Genomic DNA, 21,182 nt, shown 5'->3' with positions numbered 1-21,182 from the left:
TTCGGTAATCAGTCCTCGTGTGTTTAATGTTTTGGTGTGGATGCTCGATGTGGATTTTGGTTAATAGTAAACCAGGAAAGAATTGGTGTTGTGTTCCCACAGGAGAACTATTTCGGCGAGGACGACATGTACACGGACTTTGAGGAGGCGGTATCCAGCCCCGTGTTGTCCACCTGCACTTCCTCGGGCCTCGGTTGGTCTCCTCTGGGAATGGAGGACAGCGAACAGAGGGAGAACTCAAACATCCATCCCCTGGACCTGCGCCCCTGGGACATCACCGTGCTCATCAACCTCTACAAAGTCCACGGCCGACTGCCAATGGTAAAACCGATCACCGCTAGTAGTTCACTTTAATCGATCGAAAGAGAGAGAGATCAGTGTCGAAGTTTAGCAAATTGGGATATGATCAAAGATTAAGACACTAAAAATATCACTTCATTACAATGTGTACTAATATAATAGGCATTGGAGAATCAAAGAAAATGTATCGTATATAGAAATAGATTTATAGAATGTATAAAAAAGGAGTGCAAGACATGAACATTCGTGGGAAGTGTGTAGCTCTACATTTGAGTCTACTTTATTTGCCATCATTTTGTTTCCTGGCTTGCAAGGAATCCTTTTTTTTGTTGTTGTTGATTTAAACCTGCCTGCCGTGCCTGTTTGAAGTTTGTGTGCGTTTCTGTATTCGAAAAACAACATGATGCATGACTCCACATATTTCCTCTCGTTCTCGGTGCCTCCAGCACTGCAGCAGCGAGGGTCCCGAAGGTCCATCCGGCTTCTTGGAGCGGCTGTGTTTTGAGATGAAAAAGGGTTACAAGGAGACGATGCTTCAGCTGCTCCTGTCTCCCATTCACATCTTCATCAGTGACAACTACCAGGTCAGAAACGCACCCGCACCGGTGCCTGTTCGGATGTGCTGCTTCTTATTGCTCCATATAGTGCAGTCAATATCTAGAGTTATATTTTGTCCGTAGGAAATTGCTAAAGAAAAACAACAAGTTTATGTCCAGATGCTTGTAATCCAATAGTCCAACAGTAATATAAATGTGCTCCTACTACGGAAGCCCTGAGAGGAAAAACAAATCTGGTGCTCCATTTTTCACGCTAATCCAAATTTAAAACGTGAATGCTTTTCCCCATGAGAGAACATGGGAGAAAAAGTACCTTAGAGAAAAGTACCCGGCAAAAGCTTTTAACCACATGTTCTCAAGTCTTAAACCATTTCCATCATACTTGGAAAATGGATAACCAGATCTTTTGTTTTTGTTCTCTTGCCTCTCAGGGCTTCCGTTCACCTCTCATGTGTGAGAACAATTAATACACAGACAACTACTCTTTAATCTGGCAACTAATGGGGTGACTCAGCCCTTAGAAAACACCCTGAATAAAGCTTGCATAATATCAAACCAGCCACATCATTGCATAAGCACTTGCCTATTGTATAACCACGCAGAATTACTAAGCTTTAGCCCTGAGTTGGATCCTATTTGCTGTTTAGAGTGAATATCTTTCCTTAATCCCCGACAAAGCACGTGTGTCCTTCATCTCTCTCCTCTACTGAGATAACAAACTAATTTATTTTGTGTGTGTGTGTGGCATGAACAGGGATATTATGGAATGGAGAAGATTACACAGGTTGCTGATAAATATTTGCGTGTGTGTGTGTGTTCGTTCTTTCGCCCACAGCGTCCCACGGCGGACGGGGTTTTGAGGGACGGCCACCTGAGCCTGTCGGGCCTGCAGATGAGGGCCCACGCCATGTTCTCCGCTCAGGGCCTCCCACTGGGCGGCGACACGCTGGAGTACGCCTGGCTCATCGACATGCAGGCCGGGGGGCTCACCGGCAGGGTCACAGTCCCACAGGTGTGTGTGTGTGTGTGTGTGTGTGTGTGTGTGTGTGTGTGTGTGTTTGTTTGGCTTACGTAAAAGAGCGATCTGGAATGTGGAAGGGATAAATGCGTGCAGCCTGAAGATTATGATTACATCATGGATCTTTCGGTCAGCTGAGTGTGTGTGTGTGTGTGTGTGTGTGTGTGTGTGTGTGTGTGTGTGTGTGTGTGTGTGTGTGTGTGTGTGTGTGTGTGTGACCGTGTGTGACCGTGTAAAGCTTGCTTGTGTAAATGACCTGTGCAATATATTACGAGCCAACTTTTGTACATTTATAACGTTGTTGAGACTGTCAGACCAAGTCATCATTCCTTTATATTCTAGCTTGTGGCGGTGTTGTTTGTTTCTGTTGTAAGCTTTTCCTTGTGCTTTGTCCACCCCCACGATGACTGCAGTTATTCTACTCTCGTTTGTGTATTCGCCCCAGCAGTAGATGTATTCATCGATTGTGTTGACGTACTAACGGCCCTTTGTGCGCTTGTGATTATTAGGTGGCCAGTATGATAGAGTGGGGGGAGAATTTCCTCTTCCACGGGGTTTCCAGAGAGTTCCAGCTGGAGCAACCCAAGCCCTCCGTCATCTGCCAGCATGGCGTCGATCGCCGCATCTGCGACGCCAAGGTACAAACCGGCAGTAGACGACAAAATGCTGCACAGCCCGAGCCTCGCTTTTCACAGTTCCTCTTCATCTGCTGTGGCTCTCTAGCATTGGTTCAGTGTGTGTGTGTGTGTGTGTGTGTGTGTGTGTGTGTGTGTGTGTGTGTGTGTGTGTGTGTGTGTGTGTGTGTGTGTGTGTGTGTGTGTGTGTGTGTGTGTGTGTGTGTGTGTGTGTGTGTGTGTGTGTGTGTGTGACTAGAAGCTACCAAATCAGCTCGTTATGGCTTTTTTTTTGTGAGATTTGAATGTTGGTCAGAAGGGAAGGGTGCAAATGACATCGGATAATAAAAAAGGAGACAACTGTGAAGCTTTGTCTAATGATGCATGACTCAGAAAGCCCACTTTTTCTTTACGCAGCCGGAGACAAATCTATTGATGTACTCGCAGCTACCTCGCATGGCTTACAGACACAACCCCGTGATGTATGAAGTCACTTTGAGAGGAAACTAGTCTGTTTCACAAACTGTCTTGTTTGTTTGCGAATACTAATATAACAAGGATGTTTTCTTTTAAAACTTTGCCTGAGAGCCCTCGTTAGTTTCTGACAACAGAGCAGCTGTGGCTACCGGCCACGGAGCTGTGTGGAAAGCAAAGCCAGACTAAATTAAAGATGGCTTCCCCTTGCAACTATTTTAAACCAAAAAAATTGTTTTGTTTTTCCAGCTGAGCTGCCTGCCGGGTCACTGTCGCACATCAGAGGAGCTGAAGTACACCATGACCCGGCTGGCCATGGATGGAGTTGACCTCTTCGTTGTGGAGCATGGCTGCGCTGCCAACATCAGGGTAATTAGCGCCTAACTGTTTATGTATTGTCTTTCAAGAAAATATATTTATTCATAAAACTTTAACTCATTTAAATCCATGTCATGGGCTGTTTGATTTTTGGTACGTGTAAAGAGCCATCCTTCCTTCCTTCCTTCATTTATTTTATTACCTCCCCAGACGGCCATCATTCATGTCGCCAACTGCAACCTGCACAACCAGGCCGTGGGAGAAGGCATCAGCGCCGTGGTGCAGGACGTGAACATCCGGCAGTACATTGAACAGCAGCAGCACAGCGAGGCGACCAGGCTGCAGCCGGCCGGACAGGGTCAGGGTCCGGGTCAGCCGCTAGGTCTCGGGCAGCCCGCTCTGCTGCGGCGCTCCGTCTGGCTGGAGGCGGGTTCGGTCAACCTGAACCTCATCACGGCAGACGTCGCCCTGGCCGCCGACCATCCGGCCAAATGTGAGGTCCAGAGGCACTTTCTGGAGCTGCACGACGCTCACACCAAAAGGTGGGAAAGCCAGTCTGCCGTGTGTTACAGTATTCTCTTTTTCAGACATTTGTCTCACAGCCTTGGCCATTATTGTTCACCTTTTAAATTCATTTGTGAAGGGGAAAAAAAAAGAAACCAAAGAAAACGTCAGTGCTGAAACTCCTTTTCTATGTAGAAATGACTCACTGGCTGCATCACACCGCCTGTATGATGAGTCACAGATACAGTCAGGAGATGTAACGTGAAGGAGGTCTGTTTAAACAAAACGAGATGATTCATGTGCAGGGATCCGGCTCATGATATGTGATAATCAGCCGTTCGACTGCTGTGATAATGAATTCAACATAATTGAAGAGCTCATAAACGGTCTGCAGGGAGCTATTATCAGGACAGATGTTCTCGTCTTGCTCGTACTTGGACACAATGTCTCTTATTACTTCAGCTGAATTCCCTGTGTGTGGGTTATGAGGAAGTTTAAAGTGTGTGTGGATGTACATTCATGATTCTGGGAGTGTATACTAAACGTTACTGCGAGGAGTATTTAACTGGTCATGAAACGGTCAATTTAATATCCATGATAAAACAAAAAGAACATAAGAAAATAGTCTTCGTTTTACTCTCTTCCGAAACGAATGCACGCGCTGGCCAGATTACGACACAAGACGGCTGTGCTCATGGGAAATGTAGTCTTCATTCCTGCTTTTGTCTACAGGGGTAAAAAAAATGAAAGCATCTTGTAGTTGCTGCACAGAACAAAGACCCAGGTATTAAGTGATTATCAGATATTAACTAAGAAAGGACCGATGCAACGTTTTATCGACAAGAGCCTGGCAAGTCTGCATCATCTTACAGACGACTCCATCCTTTGCTCACCTCTCCCTTTACCCTCCTCTCCTCAGACTCTGGTTCCTGTGGCCAGAAGAGGCCGGCATTCGCAACAAGCGCAGCAGGAACCGCTGTGGCTGCCTCGGAGGCTGCCGGTTCTTCGGAGGTACCAACATGGGCCTGGACTTCTTCAAGCTCGAGGAGCTGACGCCGTCCTCCTCGTCCGCGTTCTCCTCCTCCAGCAGCGAGCCGGACATGTCTTATGGCCAGTCTCTGCTACAGCCGGGGGAGTGGATTATAACCAAGGAAATGCCCAAAGTGGATGGTATGCATTTTGCAAAGTTTTTATGTAGATTTCCAGAATGAATGCATGTGCCGCAAAATACTGAATGCATCATAAAAGCACATGCCTGGAAGTATCGACAGTTGATCAACCAAATGCGTGTTTTCTCAGGGAGGGTTGTCGGACTGAAGACGGACACGCACTCGCCCTGCCTGCCTCCCGAGCTGCCTGAGAGGCGTGGCCAGCAACACCTCAGCCTCCAGGTGCCCCAACGCTCCCACAGCTCCGCCTCTTCCTCTGAGGAAAACAGCACCTCTAGTGCCGCGTTGCCCCTGCTGGCCGGAGAGAGGGACACCCCCTCGCCGAGCACGGAGGACCGCATGTTCCCCATGAACGGCAAAAGCCCTGCTGAGTGAGTCACATCAAGATTCTGTGGAAAAAAAGAATATGTCAGAGCATGTGCTTTAGGAATCACAAGCAAAATCTCTTTAAATATAATCTCTAATTTTGATGTCCAAACAATTAGTGTCCTCTCTCTGCGCAGCACCCTAGGGGACGTCCCAGAGGTCTCGCCAGTCTCACCCAACAGCTCCCAGGACCGCTCCTCAGTGCGCTCCCCCCTCTGCTCCCCCCTCAAGCGTCAGTCCTCCGTGCAGTCCGGTCGACTGGGCAGCACCAAGAGCCTGTCGGCCGCCGTCTTCACCGACAAGCCCCCGCCGGTCCTGTCCGGAGGCGTCCAGTTCAGCAGCGAGGTCTCCCGCAGCGACGAGAACGTCCTGGATTCGCCGCGTCAGCGCCGGAGCTACGGCTCCTTCCCCTTCACGCCGTCGGCGGACTCCAACACCTTCCACCAGTACCGTTCGGCGGACTCCAGCATGTCGGTGGCCGACAGCGAGGCCTACTTCTCCGCCACCGAGGACTTTGAGCCGATCAGCAGCGCAGACGAGGGCCCGGGGACGTACCCGGGTCGCAAGAAGAAGAGGAGGCAGCCGCAGCAGCCCCCGTACCACATGGAGAACTACAGGTCAGCTCGAATGATAATGATCTCGGGAAGCTCGGCTTCAGTGGAAAAGTTCTCAAAGTTAAAGGGTTGGGAGGACGCTCGGATCAAAAGCTAAGCCCGGGATTAAGGTGATGTTAGAGTCCAGACGGCTCACAGTAGGATCAGATAAATGAATGACCTCTCCAGCAAGCTCTGACTCGCATTGCTTGAAGTGTTGCCCTTTTTAGATAACGATACACGGGCCATTCTGAAGGATTTATGATTTACATTTTAAGATTGTAATGATTGCAGGAATTCGATAGTTCATAAAGTATCCTCAATTGGCCTGTTCCCTTCATGTTACTGTGAAATATCAAAGGCATGATTACAGCGCTGTGTAGAATAATTACAAGCTCTTTAACAGCATCTACTTGGAAACCATTGCAGTGGAATGAAAAAAGAAACAGGCAGTAAACTATTGCGCCAAATAAATACTGATGACTCGCTCTGACATAAATGTCGTTATGGCACAACATGCCGCAATACATAAATGCTGTTATGACATTTTTTTTTATGTTTAATGCCCCAACAAGTTTTGCATTTCATCTTGTTAAGCAACTTTCACCCCGAAGCTAAACACGCTGCAGCTTTTTCATTTATCGCTCTGATTCGATCATTCCAGGATGGATGGGATCTAGGAGGGTTGTGGCAAATGCGGTGTTTGATCCACGGGCGGCCACTTACTGCGGCTGTGTTTTTGCAAATTGGATTTCGGCCTCGCTCTGCAAATACCTCGTCATCTTTCTATTACCCCGAGACGTTCTCACACTGATTGCGACACGCTTTTTTTTTTGATTGATACAGCCTCCACTCCAACACAAGTAATCAATTCGGTCTCGTGAAAGGTTTCAACTGGTGCAAGCCTGTTGAATCGTAAGGCTGATATTTTCAAAAACATACAATTGTACACAGAAAAGAGCTGTAACGTCTATATAATCTAACATTAAGGGTTTGTTCGACAGTAACAGGAATGTCCTTCAAGTGCAACTAAAAGGCCGTTTGCCACCAAAACATTTATGTTTACGTTAAAAATAGCTTAAACCACACTGTGACATGTTCATTTGGTGCCCGTGTGTGAATATTTTGACCCCTCCCCCCCCCCCCCCCACCCAGCCGGAGCTCCATCTACCACAGCGTCGAGGGGCCCCTCACCTACGTTCTCAACGGGGAGTTGATCACCGAGCCTCGGCCCCTGCCCATGCCCCCCATGCTGCCCCCGCTGCCGCCCCAGCCCCTGCCCAGCCACACGTCCCAGGCCTCCTTCGTCTCGGCCCTGGCCATGGAGGAGGAGAGTTCAGTGGAGACGGAGAAGACGGCCGAACCCGGCCCCGTGACCCGCCAGCCCCACGTCATGGCGTGCTACCAGAGCTACCTCGCCCACTACCAGGTAACGTCTTTCACGTTAATGCCGATCCTAGGGTCCTTCAAGCATCGAAACAAATGCCTCCATCTCAATGTCTAGCGTGTTCATTTTTCTCAGTATTATGCCTTTATGAAAGCGTTACCTGTGGTAACACCGAGCCTGTTTATTTTCACTCCACCTCTGCCAGGTCTCAAATTGGTCTGTTAAGCAGCCCACCAATAAGAGGACCTCAAAGTCGTCTCTGCACCGCCCCTTAGATTTGGACACGCCCACCAGTGAGGAGAGCGCCGCCTCCTTCGACCAGCTCTCTGTTCCTGGCTTTAAGGTCTTTTGACTAATAACTAATGATCTTTGTGTGCATGTAGTGAGGTAATTGGCTCCATCAGCATGTAAATACTATAGTTAAACTTCAAACTTTTGTCTTGGTATTGGCTGTGAAAGTGATAAAATGATTTGTGTCCATCCACAAATACACCCAGGTCATCAGTTTTGGGGTTTAACTTTATCTTTAACACTACAGGTGATAAAGCAGGGCCTCTCAGCCAGCTCTCTACTGGACAGAGGACTTCAGCTGATGGGAGAGAACAACAGGTATTCAAGCCACATTGTTTTCACCCAGCTCATCCTATCTATTCTAGTTACAGTAAAAACCTTTCCACTGAAGACAGTGTGTGTTTTGTATTTGTGTATCTCAGTATACTTAACAGCACCCAAATTATTTATTCCTTCACACTGTCCTCTTTTTTTTTTTTATTATTATTAATATATAACTCCTGATCAGAGATTGTGTCTTTGCTCCTCCACAGTACACCATACACCCCACTGGATAAGAGGGCCATGGAGAACACAGACGAGGACACGACGACAGACGACTGGACTCTGGAGCAGCCCTTGGCTCAGACCAGGACCACGGCCATCGTGGAGGTGAAGGGAGCCGTCAACGTGGTGCTCACGCCCCTCGTGGCTGAATCCCTGGACAGGTACTAACTCTGCTTCATGGAGTTTTTATTATATTTGATCTGTGTGTGTGTTGTTTAAAGGGATAGTTCACAAGTTTTGAAGTGGGGTTTGAGCTATCCCTTTAAGCCAATTTATTCCCTACACACACTGCATCGTGGATCTAAAATTCCGCCGACAGTGCTTCAGAGTGTAGTCCCGCTCCTGGTTGTCTACCAGTGTGACTCTTGTCTGCTAAAGGCTAACCATGTTGGGTTTTCGATGGCCTTTTAAGCACTTGTCTCTTGGCTACAGCAGTGTGGAGATGGGTAAACTGTAGCTTGAAGGTTGAAGCGAGGCCAATCTTCAAGTACGGACATCGTAAATTTGATTATCCTTGGAAAGGGCGATTTTTACATCTGATTCAGTTCTGATAGAATAGTTTGTAATAAAGCTATGAGTCCATTAAAACAAAGATATTTATAACCCTATGAAATTGTATTGTTTTATTACAGCTCTTTTGTATGTTTGGTCTCTTACAGGTACATCGAATCCATGGTCCACTTTGCCAGTGTCCGTCATCCTGCGACCATTCTGGACGACCTGCACGGGAAAGTCCTCAACGAAGCCTATCAGATCAGCAAGTCCACGGTCACCGAGTCCGTAAGTACAACAGTGCACAAAACACAGCGATACGGCTCGACGTGTTGATATTGATTCATCATCTCTCATATTAGTTGATTCAAATCTGAGGGAAAGCTGTAATTCCTGCGATAAATGCGTCACTCAATTGTTTATTGATGGTATGAAATAAGTGTTTCTATTCTGAATGTTTAAACTGATAATAAATGGATGGATATTCTAAATGGTTTTGAGGTTCGACACAACTCAGCTTTCCAATTTTAAAAGTGGCTTTTGTTGCCCGATGACCCGCCGTTTTTTGGATCTGCTTCCACACAGAGCCAAACAGGCAAGCAGGAGCACAAGCTGTCCAAGACCGAGGGCACGACCCCCGGCTCCCTCAACATCACTCACGGCCAGACCGACCTGTCCGTCAAACCAGATAATGTGAAAATCAAGGGCCTCCAAGCCAACGTCTCCATCCCCAAGGTAAGACCCGTGACCCGGGGTAATGAGAGGCCAGCGGTGTTCCTCAAGCTGTGCCCCGAGCCAAGAGAGGTTCACGAGCGAGCGCAGAATCCTGAGCATCGCTTTAGATCGCGTTACGTTTAAACAAAGAAGATACAATTTTGCAACAGTACATCTGTGAAATGTAGCGTATACTGCAGCATCACAACGATTCAGGTTTATCCGACTGAATGCAAGTTAATATCTGTTTGCACTTGAAGATTGAATGGATATAGAATACGTTTGTATCATTTCTAACTCTTTTAACATTGATTGTTCTATCGCCTTGTGTTTATCTTCATGTAGAGAATTAACAAAACAATCTCGCAGTGGGGAAAAATAGCTTCACACGCAGTATATTAATCTTTTTATTGCTGTATTCATCCCAGTGGAACAGTAATTTGTCTTTTTAAAGATTCTTGTGGGCAATGCTTTCATTTATCTCCCCAGCATTGTTTTGTTTTTTTAAGTTATAAGATATTTTACAGAACAGTGGGGTTCAGTTCAGTTGTTTTATTTGTTTGTTTTTCCTGCAGGTGAATCTTTGCCTCCTGCAGGCTTCTGTAGAGGAGGGGTCGCCGTCGTGCTCCAGTAAGTGCGTCACACATGTGTCTCTGGTGGCGCTGTGCTTCGACAGGATTGCCACCCAGTTCAGAATGAACAGGTAACGTGTGTGTGTGTGTGTGTGTGTGTGTGTGTGTGTGTGTGTGTGTGTGTGTGTGTGTGTGTGTGTGTGTGTGTGTGTGTGTGTGTGGGGAGGGGTGCAATGACTAAGCTGTTTGGAGTAAATGTTCTCAGGACAAATATACCTGCTATACATCCTCTAAAATGCCTCCTGGCACATTCAGTTGAGGTTGATTGATATCATTTTTCACCTTAGAACCAATTCAGTATGGTGGCAATCTTTAGGAATAATTCACTGAGCTACTTATTGTTCTACTCATTACTTAGCCATATTTATTTTTTCTTTGAATTTTGAAGTTAAAAACCCCCCCAAAAAATGTGTGTCCAAAATACAGACAACAATGTCCCCGTTATAACCATTTTTTGATCCCACCGCCATCACGGCTTGAAATCATGCATTGTATTATCTCGGGCTTTAAATCTGTAGCCCTGGGTTCAAAACGATAATAATCTTTATTTGTATAGCACATTTCATACAGAAAACCTTACTTTTACAAATATTATAAATACAAGTAGTAAGAAGAAAGCATGCTTGTTGCACTTGCATAGTAAGTGTAATTTAAAGAATATTAACAGATGAATAACAACTGGCATTTAAAGAATTACAATTCTGAAATGTAATGAGTATTTGGTAGATAGATGAGGAGTGCCGTTGGTTAGACATTGTCTGTCTCCTGAGGACATCAGAGCAACACGTGAGGCACACGGGCAGCCAAGCTCAGCTCCAGACGCACATTTTCATCCCACTCTTTTTCATCCCACTCTTTTTCATCCCACTCTTTTTTCAGGGGCATTGTGGAGGAGACGCCCAACACCACGGAACATGGCCGACCGTCCGTCATGCTGGAGAAGTACGCCTCGGCCACCAAAATGCAGCCTCAGTCTTCCGGCTCGCTGCGCTCCAACGCCGGCATCGAGAAAGGCAAAGAGATCGCCGCCAGGCTCAACATCCACCGCATCCACAGCCAGCTGAGAGGCCTCGACTCCACAGGTTGGTTCAGGTTGGTGCACGTCTGTCCTGAGCGGTGCACTGGCCTTTTTACTAAAAGTTGCATTGTTTCTTCTGCTTCTCCTAGACATTGGCACGTGTGCCATCACAGCGATCCCTTTCGAGAAGTCCAAAGTGCTGTTTGGCCTAGAGGAAATGGAGGAGTTCTCCATGGTGGATGAAACCGATGCCCAGGCCACAGCGGGAGATCTCAGCCGCTCAGCGACATCACTTGAGAAATGGGGCTGGATCATGTTCGAATGTGGCATTGAGAACCTCACGGTCAAAGGTAAAAAAAACAACAACATTGAGTCATCCCTCACGTTGAGACCAAGGGGCATGGAACAAATGTAAAGATGGGTTGTATCATGAGGGATGAAGATTAAGAGAATTTGAGTGCAGATTTGCGAACGCATGACGCTTTGCGTTGCAGGCGGCCGTCAGTCGGGAGCCATTCTTTACAATTCGTTTGGCGTGATGGGACGCTCGGACACGGGGGGGAAGACGGGCATGTCCAAGTCCAACGGGTCGACAGGCTCTCAGACGGGCAGCGGCTACAGCACCGACGTCTCCGATGACAACATGCCGCATGACCCCCTCAGCCCCGCCTCTGATGCCAATGAGCACTCCGACTCAGACGACCAGGTGAGAAGTGTTATATGCTGCTGGGAGTTGGCAACATAACTTGGCAAGCTCACACCCTCCTAAATGTCCTGGAGAGTGCAGGTGAATGTGAACATCTTAACGGAGAATCAAAGCTCTACGGCCCTTCTCATTTTAGTATTGTGGAGTATTCATCTGTTTTTTTTCCCCTTATGTTCTGTATTTCTACATTTTTGTTTTGCAAACGTGCAAACATCGCTGCCTATTGCCAGCCTTTTGATTCACATTTCAGTAATTGTCTTTGTCACGCAAAATTAATTCAATAAGACTGGTTCAGATGTGTATCAAAAACATTCCCTTTATTCAAAATACATAAGTGAGAAAAAAGAGATTAAAGTCATCAAACTAGCAGAGATCCACTCTGATCTTAAAAATACACCTTGATGGCAAATCAAAGTCATAATTGGTCACTGAGGACAGCAGTAAATCTTTTCAAACGCTGCGATGCTGAAACTCATTTCCGCCAAATCCCGGCGTTCTCTTGTGTGCTCTGCAGGATGAAGGGGTGGAGTCAGACGACCTGAAGAAGGACCTCCCCCTCATGCCCCCGCCGCCCGACTCCAGCAGCATGAAGCTGACCATCAGGGAGATCTGGTTCAGTTTTGCTGCACCCACTAACGTGCGCTCCCCTTCACAGGCCATCTCCAGGTACGACTCCAATGCAATATGTGGACCTCTTTACGCACAGTAAGTCCAGGCTTTGTGCTAAAGCTATACCTGCTGTTAATCACATTCAGACCAAAAAAACATGACAGTGACATGTGGCTGGGCTCTAAGTGTGAGATTGTGTCATAAGTGCAATAGTCAATGTTAAAGAGAGGTTTTTATGAAATGTTCCACACCAGCCATTTAGGAAAAAAAAATAAAGAACCTTTGTGTCCCCTGGCAACTGTTTGCATCAACAACGTTGCTGCTGATGCAGACCTGTTAGCCTCAATAGGTCAGGTACGTTCTGAGTGTAGTCGTGAGGGTCTGAGTTTTATTAGAAGTCAACTAACCGACACACAGCCTGTGTCTGCAGTCGACAATAAAGGAACAGAAATAAATTCTTGTGAGATAAAATATGGCAAAAGTTGTTGACATCGTGATAAAAATATGAAACAGGGGGAAGAAAAATCAGGATCTATTGAGGAGTAGTTATTAAAAGGTGATCTAAGATCCTCTGGCTCTCTGTTGTGTTTACAGGCAGTTAAATCTGCTCAGCACAGCCACACCTGCCATTGGAGCCTGGTTGGTTCCCATCGACCAGCTCAAATCTTCTCTCCGCAAACTGGACATGGAGGGCACGCTGCGCGTGTGCGCCGTTATGGGCTGCATCATGACCGAAGCGCTGGAGGTCAGCAATGCGCCCGTCGACCCAAATCAAATGTACACACAAAGGAAGTCCAGTATCCTCCGACTGCGTTGATGAATTTGACCTCTTTTCTTTTATTCCCCCGATAGAAAAAGAGCATCCACATCCCCATCCGGAGCAAGTACAACCGTGTGACTAAACGAGCCCGCTACCTGCATGAGAATCCCTCCTGCATGCTCTGTAACATCCTTCACCGCTACCTGCAGCAGGCGGACTACTCCGTCATCGAGGAGGCTACCATGGTGAGTGCCAAGCGTCCCACTCTCCTCTTTTCTCTCCGTGTTTAGTTAATTGACTACTAAAATTGATACGGTCTCATTTGGAGTCAGGTTTACACACAAAACAACCACCACTTACTTTAAGTGGTCTTGAGCGCTCTTGGCTCTGCGTAGCTGTTTTTAATTAATCCCTCACTGGTGGCACTGATCCAGTTATTTTTATCTCATCCTTTCCATCCCAGAATGACGGGGTTCCGGCCCTCGTCACTCTAAAGAAGGGCCTGGTTGCTTTGGCCAGGCAGTGGATGAAATTTATAGTGGTGACTCAGGGCTTCAAAGCTATCGGTCTGATAAGGCCCAATCAGCTTGTCAAGCCCAAGGAGCCTGAGCAGAGCCTGGGCGAGACCATCCTGGGCCTGGACAACGGCGCCGCGCTGCAGAGTGACACCAGCGCCGACGGAGCTGAATTTGAATTCGACGCAGGTGGGAACTCGCAGCTTTCAGCGCACTAACACCATTTTGACCCGCCCATCTGTCGCCACAGATGGACCGTGAAACTCCTAACCTCAACTTCTGTGGTTGCGCCGATTTTATAAATAGCAGGAAGCCATACATGATGTAGTGTCATATGGTTCTTCTAGGAGTTTTATATGATGTTTGTTTTTGTGAAGCCACAGTGAGTGAACACACCATGCTGCTGGAGGGAGCATGCAGTCGACCCCCGCCCAAAGAAGCCAACTCTGGTCCCGTCAGCGGAGTGGAGATCATGAGGAAACTGTCCAAGTCCCACGCGCACAACGAGTCTGCACTCAGGATAAAGGTACAGCTCTGAGAACTAGTGTCTCTCTGGGTCTCGCGTATCTGCTGTAGGTTGGCGTTGCATGAGAGTGTGCAGACATACCTAACAAATGCACTGGATATGCTCACACACAAAGATGTGCAATTTCACATCAAATAGGATTAAGAAAAACAAAATATATCCACATTTCTATGAAGCATTTGTAAAAGTTAACATAAGATGTACAGTAGACCCGTTCTTTAGTCCAATGCCTGATGTGAGGTATTTGACATGACATATTTCTCTCATAGTAAACAGGTGAATTAGGCAGAGATCAACCATTTTCATTCAATTATTTGGGAAATTGCCCACTTAACTTATTACTTCTTTCCAAAATGTTTGCATCTTGCATCATTCCCAAATACGGTGCACGAGGCTTCCTCTATCAGTGTGGCATTCTCCTTTGTATTCACATGATTCTCCCCACCTGTAGAACAAGCTTCCTAAATACCTGAGGTTTTTATTTACCACCGCTTTCCAATTAATTAAGATACATAACTTATATTTAACCTGTAGCTTTTTATTTGCTTGCTTTGTTTTTTATTGCTTCTTAAAATGCTTTTAGTCCCGTCTAGAACATGGGTAGTGGTGCACGAAACGAAAAAATGAACTTCGAAAGATTATCCTGTCAAAAGTCTTTATTTATAAGTCATAAACACAGACTTGTGATCAGACTTGTGGATCACCAGATTTACTTTTCCTCAACTGCCTCTCGGGGCTGCTGTAAAACCAAATTTAATTTATGATGAATTGATTAGTCATTGGACAGGAAATTGATGAGCAAAAATTGTTTTAGCAAGAACGCTAAAATGTTAAACAAATAATCAGAGGGCCAGGAGGGATCAGAGCTGGCACTGTGAAGACATTACATTTGTTTATACCAACTCAGGATCCACTAGTCAGCTCTTTCATCAAAAAAAGTATGACTATTTCCATAACGGATCGTGTCTTTCGAAATAAAAAACAAAAAAGCCACAGGCAGCATTGTAGCGCGATCACCATCTGTATGTCTGTCACACGCAGGGCTCCCATCCGTACCAGTCGCTTAGCTACACCAGCGGCGACACGGCAGCTGACTCACCCGCCCATGTGAGCCGCCCGGGCCTGCCGGCCAAGGACAGCCCCAGGAAGGAGAGCCTCCTGAGTAATCTGACGGGCAGCTTCCGGAGTCTGCACAACCTGCTGGAGGGCATGCCTCAGAGGAACGAACCGTCTGCCGCCGCCGTCGCCGCCAAAAGCGGCTCCCTCACTCGCACAGGTGCGTACGCAAAGGACGTGGAAGGTTCTGGTAAAACTGCAGAGCAGCCTTCACTTGTATCACAGCATGTTAAAAGTCTTCTTGCCATTTTTGCTGCAAGGCTGACCTCTACCGTCCAGTGATGTGAAGACAGACACACCAAAATAGATTCACAGCTTGGGCCCTCCTGGATGCCCACAGCGAGTTATTTACCTGCTTTCAAACCTGCTTTTAAATTGACATAAACCACATGTGCCTCGAAGATGCAAGATGGAAAATGATCCGTGAACAGCAGTCTGTGTTCTGTCCAGTGTTTGTTCTTTTTTTTCTTTTTAGTTCTATGATGTAATGTGCTCTCAATCTCTCTCTTTTGGGGTCTCAGGAAACAGTTTAGGGACGGACATGCTGACCGAGCACCCGCTGCTGTCCGAGCCGTCCTCAGTCAGCTTTTACAACTGGATGTCCAACGCTGTGGGCAACAGGACGGGGGCCGTGACCCAGGACTCCCCCGTTAACCGCTCCCAGCACAACAGCCTGCAGACAGGTCAGACATCGTGTGCGGACACAGTATTTGTTTCTTTGTGATTCGATGGTGTAACGCTGTTCATGCTTCACAGTAGCTTTGACAGCACAGGATTCACGTGATGTTGCCGTTTCACTCGACCCACTGGATTCTCCGGTCAACCACTACCAGTACCAACCACTACCGACCGTTACCAGTCCAGAAGGAGGTCAGGGGTCGTTGCTCAGTGTTGTGCTGATGATGTTGATCAACTAGTTAGCCGGCTAGCCGTTGGTTTTGTCCCCCGTTTGTTAGTTCAATAGTCACCTTGTACTCTGCGTAAATCCATCCCACAGAAAAGCCTGTTGTTGGTGTGTGAATACAACAAAATGACCTTTTATTCACGCTGGAGGGAACTTGATTAGATATACATTTAACAATTAATACTGTGTCGATCTCAAAGCAGTCTGAGCAAATAATGCAAACTTCCACATGTAGCGTTAAGTTAGAAAGCACAGACGCCGCTTTTTCCTTTCCAGCCATCAGTACAGATACTCAGCGTCGGGTTCTCGTCCAATATTGAGTACCAATCCAACACCAACCATCAGTTTTTAATTCTTTATAACTCCTACATTAATGATACCAAAAGAGTGAAGTGGTAGCTGATTCTACCCTCTGGAATCCCTTGTGCACCAGGCCTGTAGCAGTGCAGCTGTGATGGATAGATGAAGTCCTGTTGTTCTCTCGCTGTCAAACATTTTGTGAGAACCAGAGCATGTTAGTGGAGTTTAGCAACCTGAAATGTTTGTTCATCCATCACAGCGCCGCTCTTTCCCACGCTCTGTTCCTCTGCACTCCCACTCACCTTCTGAGGCTGCAGCCACACGAAAAAGCAGTTTAAACAGCCTCCCTGTCCAGGCGAGCGTCTCAGAACTGATCTCCGTCCGCACTAACACACCTGATAACGCACATCGCACGACCTTTCACTTTCTACTGGACACAGCAGTGGCAAATACAATCCAGATTGGTTGTAGCGGTATGAAATGTACAGTTTAAATGCACAACAAGATCGGCAAAATGTATAATGTTATCCATGTTGAATTAATCACTGATATTCAAGGCTGATGTTTGTTTTCTTCCAGAAAAAATGGGTAACGTGAGAGGGGTGTGACAAATCAGGGAAGGGCCTTACAAAATCCAAAGTTTCCGCCCGTTCAGACTAAAACGCATCCCCAGAGTTTTCAAACTAAAACGAGGTAATCGTTTTCAAAAGTCTCCTTTTTTTTTAAGGGGTCAAAAAAACGCTGGAGTAGTGTGGACGCTTGCCCTGAGCGTAGCAAAAAGCTGTATGGATGGAGCCGGATGGAGCCTCCTTCAATAGTTGGTTATTCTTTACTTTGAAAAGGTACATCTTGCCATCACAAATTAGCGGAGCACTTCTGATTGTGTCGGTACGATTTATTATCGCGCGTGAAAGGCTGGATCCGTGCCCGAGGCGATCAGCTTCGTCGTTATATCCACTCCCCCGGGTGGCAGTCAATGTCAGCGCGGCAACTTAGCCGGAGCAGCTCCTCACAAACACATTAGCAGGATGTGATGTGGCTCTTTAGAGTCCCAGATCGTGCATAAAATGGCCATAAAGTTGCTCTTAACACTCCCCCGTGACGTGACGGTTGCCTTCCATTTAATGCACTCTACCATCTTTTGTTGAGAGGAGGTGGAGTGCTTCACCCTTTCGGCGCTCTATTCACTCACTGCAGCGTACATTCACATGTCCATTATCTGGTAATATGTGTCCTACAGGAAACACCTGGTTCTTACATCGCATGTATCCCAAAACGTCCCCCCCCCCCCCCCCACACACAGGTGGCACGTGTAACCTGCCCACGATCGCCTCGGCGTCAGACTTCAACACGGTGCTGTCGAGCGACCAGAACACCCTGGACGGGACTCACTCCCAGCACTCCCAGCACAGCACCAGCCAGGACGAGATGGACGACGTTGAGGAGGGCAACCAGTGCCCCGCTGCTGTTCAGTTGGCCGACGCTCAGGTAGGTGCCGTGGATACGCCTGTCCGCCTTCCTTTGTCATTTGTTGTGCTTGATGTCTAAACGGCCACCAAGCAGGCAATTATATAAAAAATATTTACATTGTTTGTCCTTGATTTGTGTTTTTACAGCGTGGGTGTCGCAAACTCTCTTTCTGCAGGGCTCATACAGTTGTCTTCATTTTTTGAGCCTCTGTCTGTTTCCCACCCTCAGGTTGTTTTCAAGCCTTTGCTGAGCTACACAGGCATCCAGGCCCAAGACGCCACTCCTCTTAGCTACAAGATGTATTTCGGAGAGCACCTGTCTTTTTCTGGCAACCTCGAGTGCCTCCGAGCAGACATCGTCGACTCCGACACCTCCAAAGAGCGGAAAAACAAAAGATCCAGGAGGTGAGCTATATATACTGGAGCATTCATTAGTTTCTGTTATTTTTCCGTAGTGTGTTTTAGTTTGAGAATGTCTGCTTTGTACAGACGTAACCCTCCGCCCGCCTCTCTCTGTCTTTAGACAAGGCATGGTGAACCTCGCTCCGCTGGAGTTCAAGCCGGCGCTGCTGATTGAAACGTTCAGCCTGAACGCCGTGGTGATGGAGAAGTCGACCAGCGCCCCGCAGGGCCCCACCGCCGCCCCGCTGTCCTTCCACGACCTCAACCGCCGTCACTACAACACCTTCCACTGTGACTTCACCACGGCCTGCCAGGCCATCAGCCAGCGCGTGGACATGGCCCTGGTGCGCCTCATCCACCAGTTCAGCACCATGATCGACGACATCAAGGCCACGCAGACGGACATCAAGCTGAGCCGCTACACCGCCGGCTCGGCCTCCCCGACGCCCACCTTCAAGGCGCGGCCGTACCGCCACTTCAGGTCCTCCGACTTCAGCCGTAGCTCCCGGGGCAGCCTCAACGGGGCGGGACGCAGCGGGACCCAAACCCTGAAGAGCAAGAGAGGGGTGGCCGGAGCGGGCGGAGGAGGAGCAGGCATGGCCGGGGGTTTACCACCCAACGGGCCTCCGTCGGCCATGGACACGCTGGGGAGAAGGGAGCCCCGAGGACGCACGTCCCTCGGACGTTCAGAGCGACGCACCTCTAAGGTAACAATAAGAAAGATTTTAGCCTATTGAGGAGTCCTCTTCTCAAAGCAAAGGTCGGAAGCATATATTTAAAGAAGGGTGTTACATCCACCCTCGATGCATACACACTTTAAATGGGTCCAAGTTTGTTTTCTGTCAGATATTGATATTGAACAGGAAAAACAAATTGGAACCCGTTCAGAATGTTTGTTTTCATATTCGAAAAGGTTCTATGCATTTTCAAATAATGTTAAAATGACCTTTTAATATGATCAGTGAAATCACAAAAATCCTTCTGAATCTGTCATTTTCCACACAAACTCTAGAGGGAGCCACAAGATAATAAGATTTTCTCAGAATGGTGAAACACAGCGTCAGGTGTTGGTTACAAAGTATTCTATTCAGTCTTTAGTTTTCAGACAATACTTAAAGAAAGTGGTAGAATCTTCTCTGTACACCTGTCTGGCTTGATTGATTGATATATCATTAGAGCATTATTTATTTTGACGGTTGAAACATGTGCTTCAAACTTGAAGAAGCCAATGTTTGTTTGTTGTTTTTATTAAGTGAAGACGTTTTATTAATGTCCAGTAGAATATTTTTCAGAGGGACTTGTGACAGACCTCCACACATGAACCAGATCTTTTAGAGAGTAACTCGGTTATCTCTCTCTGCAGAAATAACTCCTGTTTACCGAAGTGAACGTCACGAGTAGCCGATGTAATTCCAGAGATCTCTGTCGTGACGGCCTACAGGCTCATAACTACACCGTCACAGTAAACAGCAGGGCAATAGCAGAAGAAATGAATCGTCAGAGGCTGTTTATTTAGGCTGTAACTCCTTCAGGTGTCGAGGAAGGGCTCCCGTGACGTGGCGGACCACATGGCCATCCAGATGGACGACTCTGACTCCATCACGGTGTCGGAGCAGAGCGAGCCGTCTGCAGAATGCTGGCAGAACATGTACAAGCTGCTCAACTTCTACTCGCTCATCTCCGATCCCACCGGCATCCTGGAGAAAAGCTCCCCGGAGAACTGCCTCTCAGGTGGGAATCGGCTTCCAGCACTCATCCGGTTCCTAATTCCCCGTCCTTCATCCCGCCCCAGTGCTTTTCCATTCGGCTTTACTTCCCACACATTATGTTTTGAAGACATCGCTTCCTGTACTGTTCCTTTGCTGATTTCCCTTCTTCCCTTTCCTTAATCTCACCTGCACCCTCTGCTCTTAATTCTCTCCAGACACATTTCTTTCATATTTATACTGCTTCCATTTTTTTTTTAAATGACAGAATACGCATCCCACGCACACTTTTGACTTCACTCCTCTCTCCATGCTGTTCTCCTGCAGTTTAAATTCCCCCGATTCCCTCCATCCCATTTCAAAATCCCTCCTCTATATTTTGTTTCATGCTCTCCTTCAGTGGTTGAATTTGACTCTGGATCTCCTCCACACGTGTGCTTTGCTTCCCCCTCTCTTTTTCCCGCAGAAGGCGGGCGTCGGCCCTCGGAGCCGCTCTGCAAAGTGATCTACGAGAACGAGCAGCAGGACCCCACCACGCCCAACAAGCCCCCCGGCGCGGGCGGGCGGCGGCGCAGCCTGGTGAGCTCCGAGCCCCAGCACGTCACGCTCATCGTGTTCGGCATCGGCATGGTGAACCGCACCCACCTGGAGGCCGACATCGGTGGGCTGACCATGGAGGCCGAGCTTAAGAAGATCCACGGGAGTTTCACCCTGAAGGAGAAGATGAAAGGTGAGCCTGTGTGGGTATCGATGGAAATGAATCCAAACCTCATCAGTCACTTTCAGCTAAATAGTGATAGTTACTACTGACCTTTATTATTTCTTCTGTTTGATATTGTGTTCTTTTTTTTTGTCCACGTGTCGGCAGATATCCTGCACCAGAAAATGACTGAGACGTGTGCATCGGCTCACATAGGAGGGGTAAACATTGTTCTCCTGGAGGGCATAACTCCTGACATCCAGTACGTACAAAGTCTTTTTAACTTCTGCTTATTAGAGGACTGATTTGAACAATTTTCTTTTTTTTTTTTTATTTAAAGATTTTCTTTTATGTGTCATCTTGAAAGAAAATTCTTTGAAGAGCATATTGATCCTAACCCTCCGAGTTGGTCTTTTTACTATTTAATTATATATAATAACAGTCTTTTATTGTGTTGTGCTTTCAAAGAGAACAAC

At 47.3% G+C, this 21,182-nt stretch overlaps 1 protein-coding gene across 18 annotated transcripts in view; it reads left to right on the top strand.

Moving 5' to 3' along the window:
• kiaa1109 (KIAA1109) overlaps positions 1-21,182 on the top strand; it is a 65,405-nt gene that overhangs the window by 13,136 nt on the left and 31,087 nt on the right. For 6 of the 18 annotated variants that reach the window (XM_079175169.1, XM_079175183.1, XM_079175168.1 and 3 more), the window contains exons 20-51: positions 103-321; positions 747-884; positions 1,693-1,869; positions 2,385-2,513; positions 3,213-3,332; positions 3,492-3,823; positions 4,705-4,955; positions 5,085-5,325; positions 5,458-5,937; positions 7,069-7,342; positions 7,506-7,643; positions 7,839-7,909; positions 8,125-8,298; positions 8,797-8,917; positions 9,215-9,364; positions 9,919-10,046; positions 10,855-11,057; positions 11,143-11,343; positions 11,488-11,699; positions 12,214-12,404; positions 12,903-13,053; positions 13,161-13,313; positions 13,532-13,772; positions 13,961-14,109; positions 15,151-15,385; positions 15,747-15,920; positions 17,733-17,917; positions 18,128-18,303; positions 18,422-19,007; positions 19,833-20,031; positions 20,473-20,736; positions 20,875-20,968. In XM_079175169.1, the coding sequence (XP_079031295.1) occupies positions 103-321; positions 747-884; positions 1,693-1,869; positions 2,385-2,513; positions 3,213-3,332; positions 3,492-3,823; positions 4,705-4,955; positions 5,085-5,325; positions 5,458-5,937; positions 7,069-7,342; positions 7,506-7,643; positions 7,839-7,909; positions 8,125-8,298; positions 8,797-8,917; positions 9,215-9,364; positions 9,919-10,046; positions 10,855-11,057; positions 11,143-11,343; positions 11,488-11,699; positions 12,214-12,404; positions 12,903-13,053; positions 13,161-13,313; positions 13,532-13,772; positions 13,961-14,109; positions 15,151-15,385; positions 15,747-15,920; positions 17,733-17,917; positions 18,128-18,303; positions 18,422-19,007; positions 19,833-20,031; positions 20,473-20,736; positions 20,875-20,968 (6,557 nt within the window). The remainder of the gene's footprint in view (positions 1-102; positions 322-746; positions 885-1,692; positions 1,870-2,384; positions 2,514-3,212; positions 3,333-3,491; positions 3,824-4,704; positions 4,956-5,084; positions 5,326-5,457; positions 5,938-7,068; positions 7,343-7,505; positions 7,644-7,838; positions 7,910-8,124; positions 8,299-8,796; positions 8,918-9,214; positions 9,365-9,918; positions 10,047-10,854; positions 11,058-11,142; positions 11,344-11,487; positions 11,700-12,213; positions 12,405-12,902; positions 13,054-13,160; positions 13,314-13,531; positions 13,773-13,960; positions 14,110-15,150; positions 15,386-15,746; positions 15,921-17,732; positions 17,918-18,127; positions 18,304-18,421; positions 19,008-19,832; positions 20,032-20,472; positions 20,737-20,874; positions 20,969-21,182) is intronic. The other 12 variants (XM_079175174.1, XM_079175173.1, XM_079175171.1 and 9 more) reach the window with 6 other exon arrangements.

This window comes from Pholis gunnellus, assembly GCF_910591455.1.
Source record: "Pholis gunnellus genome assembly, chromosome: 15".
NCBI lineage: Eukaryota > Metazoa > Chordata > Actinopteri > Perciformes > Pholidae > Pholis > Pholis gunnellus.
Note: the sequence above shows the minus strand (reverse complement) of the source record. Positions and strands in the feature narration are given on the sequence as shown.